General features: G+C 30.4%; 1 protein-coding gene across 1 annotated transcript; it reads right to left on the reverse strand.

Moving 5' to 3' along the window:
• Window positions 1-7004: 7004 nt before the first annotated feature.
• LOC135950587 (uncharacterized) lies at window positions 7005-7376 on the reverse strand. The gene has a single exon (XM_065500122.1). It carries the CDS (start codon window positions 7374-7376, stop codon window positions 7005-7007), a length of 372 nt encoding a protein of 123 aa, XP_065356194.1.
• Between the last annotated feature and the right edge of the window lie 314 nt (window positions 7377-7690).

Raw genomic sequence — 7690 nt, forward strand, 5'->3', positions numbered from 1 at the left:
GATTTCCAAATGAACATTCCAGTCGTATGGAAGTTGCTTGCATATATTCTTTTGAAAATTCATCTAGGGCATAATGTTTTAAACGGCTTTTAATCAAGATACCAGTACCACCATGAGCTTTTCCGTCGGGATGATTTGTGTTATGGAATGAAAATCCTGGAATATTAAAGTTGTATCTATTTGTAAGGTGTGTCTCAGAAATTAACATCACATCGACGTCTTTACTTATCATAAAATTATAAACCTCAGATTTATGTTGGTTCAAACCATTTGCATTCCAAAAACAAACTTTCAAGAAACTCATTTTTTTGATAGGAGGATTTGAAGCATTTGGTTCTGCGCTCTCAAAAGCTCTTGTATTGTGTTTTGCATGGTTGACATTATGTTAGTCATGTTTTCATTAAGAGAGGTAATATTTTGTGTAAGCGCTTGTAACAGGTTTTCTAACCCTCCCGTATTTTGGGGTATATTAGGCTGCTTATTTTCTGACTTCAAAACACCAGCGTAAGAGTTGGTTCCAGATTTAGCCGTGTTTAATTGTGTGAAATTTGCATTCATTGTCGTAGAGTTCTTATTTTCATTATTACGGGCTACTGAATTTACTGGTGTAGGAAAATCTATGTTACCCGCAGATGGAACAAAAAAGTCATCTCTCTTTGGTTGACGCCTCTCTCTCAATCTTTTTAATAATTCTTTGTAAACTGGGCATCCCCGATAATTCGCCGTATGGTCGCCACCACAGTTTCCACATTTCTTTTTGAGACCCTTTTGGATAATATCACATTGTGATGAAGAATGCAAGTCTCCGCATGCAACACATACAGTGCGTAGAGTACAATAATTTCTCGTATGTCCAAACTCTTGACAGTTACCACACTGGACGGGTCGATTTCGCTTGAGAGGTTCCTCAATAGTTATTCTACGATTCAGTAAATAACGAAGAGAGTATATTGGGTGAGTTTCATTCCCTTTTAGTTTTTTATCATCTGGATCTAACTATATTTATTAAATATATTTATTACTACTTTCGTTTTATAGCCCAATTCTTCCAGGGCCTCCTTGATTTCGTTAGGTTCTACACTGGACTCTATACCCTTTATGACCACTATAAGGCCTTTACTACTTTTCAGCTGATATGTGTAGAAATTCTTCTTGCCGTCGTTTAAGTATTGAGAGATTTTTCTATAATCCTCCTCAGTGTATATGACTATTTTCGTTTCATGCACACCACCTTTTCTTATTGGGACGATGTGGAAATTATTTTTTCCAACAAGATCAATTAATATTTTTACCAAATTACTAGAACTAGGTTCCCGAAGGAAGATTGGTGGTGGCTTTAATGGTTTCTGATTAGAATTACCATTTTTAACAGACTTAATATTGTCATCTTCACTCAAAAGCGCGAAACGATTATTATTCAAGGGACTTGTAGTTAGTTTCTGCTTTTTAAAAGGTGTCTCCTTTTTTTGTGGACTTAAAATTCTTTTATTAATACTTATGTATCTAAGCATACCTGGTAATACTGCTGGTTTTGTTGTGGTTATATTTCTTACATCCTTTGGAATGGCACCCTTCGATGCACCATTGTTACTACTTACGGTTTTATTAGTGTTAATTACACTTGCGCTCTCACTAGAATTTGTTTTCTGTGGTTTATTTAAAGCTTGTGTATACATGTTTAACTCTGATGTTGTTGTTGTGTTTAACACAGGCGTATTGTTCTTTATATTGGAATTTTTTGTATTCTCTTTTGTGCTATATTCTATACAATCACTTTTCGGTGATATTGATTGCATATTATTTGCATCATATAATTGAAGAGCGGGGGAACAAGAGCGAGCTCTCTCAATAGGTTTGGCGGTTAAATAATGTTTGTTGTAATTGCGATCAGTTATATTTTTTTGATCACTCTCCTTACTGAGAAATATGTATGCATTTCTGCCGTTTAAGCTGAGCCTAGCAGTCTCATCATGAGAACTCATATGCTCTTTCACTCAAATCAAAAGAAAAGGAACACAAACACACTTTCTTATTAATTTAAATCTATTTTTGATAATTTAACAATTTTTTTTGGCACTATTTGTTTTTGTATATAAAATACATATAAAATTTTGTTGTTGTAAATTGGCGAATCGTTGCCATAGCTAAATAATCGTTTGAATTGTTAAGTCGAGCTTGATTGTTAACACTAGTGTTTTTTTAAAGTTAAAATTTGAAAATATAAATTGAAATTGGAATTAAATTTGTTAAACAAAAAAAAAACATCGAAAAAACAATAATAATAAAAGGAAAGTGATATTTGATCACTTGTTAATTCAACAACAAATAAAACAAATTTTTGTCTCTTTTTGTTAGTGCCATTTTGTTGGTGTTTTTTCAAGCCAAGTAATTGGATACTTGGCCGGTCCTCATTGGGTTCCAAATCCTCGCCAGGACACACCATCGGTAGATTTACACCCCAAATAAATAATAATAAGCGGTCTATTATTGTCAAGATATAAGCAAAAAACTGTAGAAAACTTTTCACTGTTTCATGATGAAAAAAGCCTAGTTCTAACTTGTTTTCTATGTATTTTCGTCAGTTTTTAATTCCCGGGTTTCCGGACTAAAAATCCGGGGAATCGGGTAGTGAAAAATTGGAAAAATTCCCGGGAAATTTGTACCGGGAATTCCCGGGATAAAAACCCTAATGACAAAGCAAATAAGTCTACTGAGTTCGTTAATTTTTTAGAGGAAACTCCCTGCTACCATTCATAAAAAGATTTGTGGCTTGGAGGAACGTTAGATTTTTTATTGACACTGCCACTTCAAAAAATTATATTAAACCACTGCCCCAATTGAAACACATAATGAATGTAAATAAGCCTTTTAGTGTGCACTCCATTCACGGCCATAACACTTTCGAACGGAAATGCTATATACATAGAAAATACAACTTTCTTTATTCTGAGCTCGTTGAATACACAATTATAAATACATATCTACGCTTATGCAGTTATTTTTTTGTAAATATGTAAATGCATAGAAATGCATCTTCGAAAAAATATAAATACATATACTGGTGCATATTCTTATAAATTCACTTAATTTTTTTCTGTATTTTTGTTATATCTTTGTTGTTCTCATCCAAGAGCAAAATTTAACTTTTTTAATGAGAGACAACTTAACGGTACTTTTTGAAAGTAAACAAGTTTTTTTCCTTATTCTTATTGTTTGACTTAATTAGGCGATCAAATGTTCTTGGTACTATTTTATGTAGAAGATTCGTATAAACGCAGACGTGAAATTTGTTTTTAAAAAAGTTACCAAAAATAAAGTATTATCAATTTTAGTTTTTTTTTTCAACCAAAATTACGTTTCTAATAGTAACATCTAGGGTATTCAATCGATTAACCGATTAATTTTGGACGGTTAACTGTTCGAATAATTAAAAATTTCCGATTTTCAAATAACAAATAAACCGATTAATTTGTGTCGATTAACCGAAATTCCTTTTTTTGCACTTTAACATTTTTTTTGTATTTATTTTTCCCTTTCAATTCAAATTTCAAATTAAAATTAGATATTTTTGAACATCCAATAAACATGATTAGTGAGTATAACAACTGACATATTTTATTTATATGTCTTTGAAAATTTGTTTGTATTTACATGTATAGACGAAACCTTTTTTTTAAATGAGTCTTTTATCATAACTAAACGAAACTATTAAATTAATCAAAATCTAAAAAAATCCAAAAAGGAATATTCTTTATCATGCTTTTAATTTCTTCTTCATATACAATCAGTGTAATGTACACGAACACTTAAAATGTTGAAAAACTTAGAAGTTTCATACATTCTCTGTCTAATGAAATGAGCAAACACTGAGTGATCAAACATTTCTAATAAAGTACTAAGGATGAAGAGATCTGCGGGAGCCTATAATATCTAGCTAGCAGTCGGTTGGGTGGATTCGTGATCTTTTCCCCTTTGTCTCAGTTGCATTACAAGGTTTTTTATGAAGACTCCCTTATGAAAATTTACTTACTTTAAGTGGACCACATAGCATAGATACAAAATAAACCCTTACTATGCTAAAGAATTTGAATAAATATAACGGATTGATATTGATTAATTTGATAGGTAGCTAGATATGTTTCTCAGATGGTTGTGGAGAAACAGTGCCTCATAACCCGCCCTAATCCATGATCCTTTTGGCGTAGGTTTAATATATAGGATCCCCATGTTTTTGTTTTATTCTTTTAAACCTTCACAAATCAGTTCATGATTGAAAACACGACAAAATCTATTAGTAATTCATTTTACAAATTACAAAATTATTTATTAAATTCAATTTCATAGTTATCTGAGTAAACTCTATTCAAAAATTATATAAATTCAGAATAAAAAAATTTGTTGTAAGTTATACATAAAGAAATATTTGATCCTAGGACCGAAGCAGTTACAATAGTTTTTCAAAATACTTGCATAAAAAGTTTTGTTATAAATTTGAATAAAAAAAGTACATATATATATTGCAAATACAATGTAAATAAAGGATTTCATTATGAGAATTTGTTTAATAATTATTTGTTTTATAAAAATAATCTTTACATAAGTAATAGATTTCACTAAAAATTATATTTTACTTATGTATAAAAAAAAAGGAAAACTATATATAAATGTTTTGTGAACGGTTACGATTCGGTTTAACCTTTAATTATTTATAAATACTACTTTCACTGATCAAAGCTAAGCAGTGTTGTAATCAGTGGTATGAACGAATCAATGCTCAAAGTATATAGGCAAAAAAAAAAAAAAAAAAAAAATGTGGATTGACATTAATTCATCGATCTACTATTGGATTACTTTTTACACATTCTTTATAATATTTTATCTTTTCTTTTAAATTCTTTTCATACTCAATTATAAACAAATTATGAGATTCTATGGTTCTCTTTTAGTTTTCTAAAACCGCAAAAATGTAATTTAGTGTTCCGAATTACAAGAATACAATTAATAATAAATTTAGTATATAGTCGATATTTTAATCACGTTTAATTACTACATTTGTTTATTTGCCAACTACAAGAATTATTTAATTATTTGGTTTTGTTTATATATTTAAGATTTCATTATTATTGAACAAAAAAAAAAACTTGTTATTAAATGATTCTTGTTGTTGTATACTCAGCAATTAATGCAAATCTATCAATGAATATCATTTGTAACAGAATCCACAAATTGACATATGGTTTCTCACAATTGTTGTACCCAAACATACAGATTTTTTATGAATGAAAAAAATGATATTCATTGATGAATTTAGGTAGTTTTTTTTTTTTTTTTTTTTATGATATGCAAGAATATTTAGTTTTACACTTAAAAAAATTTATTTAAATTCACTCACCCTCTGAAGCAGCGACGACGATGAGGCCTCCTCGTTTTCGATGCAAGCTGGTTATTGATGGTATATAAATGTGGTGTAATTATAAAATAGTTCTTGCATATTTTAATTTCTTGACTTTAGTTTTGCTAATTTTTAAATTTTAAAGTATATTATATTATATTTTTTTTTTTAATAAAAGTAAATTATAAAAATGATGATGCGCAATTAATTGTCGAAATTGGTAGTCGAATGCGAGTCAATTGGCGATATCTCATTCGTTTTATATATGAGTTTAGACTTCCCCTATCCTCATAAGAAGATAGATTTTATGATGATGAAGTTACAGTAGTTGTTTCAGTTGATAGATTCAGTAGGAGTAAGTTTTGACATAAGGTAATGTTCCCAAAAAGAGGGCTCCTCCTGCCGAGTTTTACGTAACTTTGTTATTATCTGCGGGGTTGAATCTTTAGTCATATAAAATTGGTTATTTAACTTGAACCGCTCAATAGGTATATCCGCGAATACACACGGGGCACAGGAAAAACTCCACGTGCCTCTGCTCAAGGCAAGTTACGTAAATTTTACAGAGTAGTTTGGCCATAAATATGTCTTCGGTGAGTGTAATGAACCTTCTTGACAAGTTTCTGTCTGTACACAGGATATGCAGTGGACAATTATTAAGTAATTCAACTTGAATTTCAAAAGGAAATGTTTCCAATAATAGGAGACATTAAAATGTTCGGAAATCTAGTTTTATGCTTTATTTGTCGTTTATAAATTTTCAGATTTGTTCAAATTAAAATAAATCTAAATAATGTACAATTTTTTTTTTTTTTACATGCACAAATCTTTTCTTATTACTTTATTTAATGTTATCCGATATGTTTTAAAGATTTTGAGGTTGACAAAAGAAAAAGGAAGTTGCTTAACTCATGTTCAGCCAAGTAAAGTTGTTGAAAATAATCTAACAAAAGCGAACGAATAAAATCGCTGCAACTTTTACAGATTAATCGTTACATGGATTATAAAGTGGCAACACTTTAAAGTGACCGGCCGAATTTGCAATGTAAAAAAAAAATGATCAAAAAAAAATATAACTTGTAATTGAAACAAGTAAAAGAGATAAACAAATTAAAATTAAAACTCTTTATAGTACTCCTTTTCCTTCAGACTTACATAGTCATTCTGCATGAAAGATAAAATAGACAAGCCATTTTCATAATCCCTTATTACATATTTCTATCAACATTGTATCTACACATGTTCCTATTCTCTAGCTCTTAAATAAAAAAATACTGCTAGTAATGTTGCAAAAGCTCTGTTGTAAAACAATATTAAGGTGGTTTCAAAGCAAAACAAAAAATGTTGATTCTTTTGAATCATTGTAAATTAGTTAATGTATGTGATTGCTAAATAAAATAAATTTTGATAAATTAAGATTTGGCAATATAATAGCAAATTTTTTATATTTAAGTAAACACTAAAAGGCTAATAAATAATTGACTAAGATCTTTTAGAATCGTTCACTACAAAACTGCATAACATGAAGGCATTTGCCTATCATGTTAGGAAGAAAAAGAACGATATGCTCAAGTGATCGTAGTTGTAGTCATAATCAAAAAAAAAAAATAATTTATGAACGTATGTCCTTGGCATGATAGGTGCCAATTGGTTTACCTTCCAAATTTACTAATGCATAGTAATGCCGTCCCAACTTCTCCTTAACTCTTGCCTTTACGAACAAAGGAGCCAGCTTGCTATTGAAATGTTTCTCCATGCTACTTTGCACAAAATTACGCCTCAGCACCTCTTGTCCTTCGTGGAATGTTTCGGGTCTGGTTCGTAGGTTATAAATTTGCTGATTTTGTTTATATGCACGTTTTAAATACTTTTGTAAATCTTTTCGGATTAGTTGTAAATTATCTTCTCTTGACACAGAAGCCACTGGTTCATCTAATAGTTTTAAATTTCTAAGTAGCGCATATGATGAGCCATGCGTTATCATGTTTAGACCAAACAATGCGTGGTATGGAGACATATTAATGGACTGGTGGTAGCCATTTCTAAGAGCACAACTTATTGAACTTAAATGTTCATCCCAGTTAGAATGATCACCCTTTAGGAATGCTCTTATTGCAGAAATTATTGAGCGATTAACTCATTCAGACGCATTCGACTGAGGCGAGTGCACTGCAGTATACGTGTGTTGTATTCCTAAAGAAGTGAAAAATGCATTGATGTCGTTTGCTTTAAACTGTGAACCGTTGTCACTAACTATTACTTCCGGTACGCCATAAACATGAAATATATGCTTTTCCA

Source organism: Calliphora vicina, chromosome 2 (genome assembly GCF_958450345.1).
Source record: "Calliphora vicina chromosome 2, idCalVici1.1, whole genome shotgun sequence".
NCBI lineage: Eukaryota > Metazoa > Arthropoda > Insecta > Diptera > Calliphoridae > Calliphora > Calliphora vicina.

Excerpts from the sequence above, each read along its gene's own strand:
- LOC135950587 (XM_065500122.1), bottom strand. The coding sequence starts at position 7,376 with ATGATAACGCATGGCTCATCATATGCGCTACTTAGAAATTTAAAACTA.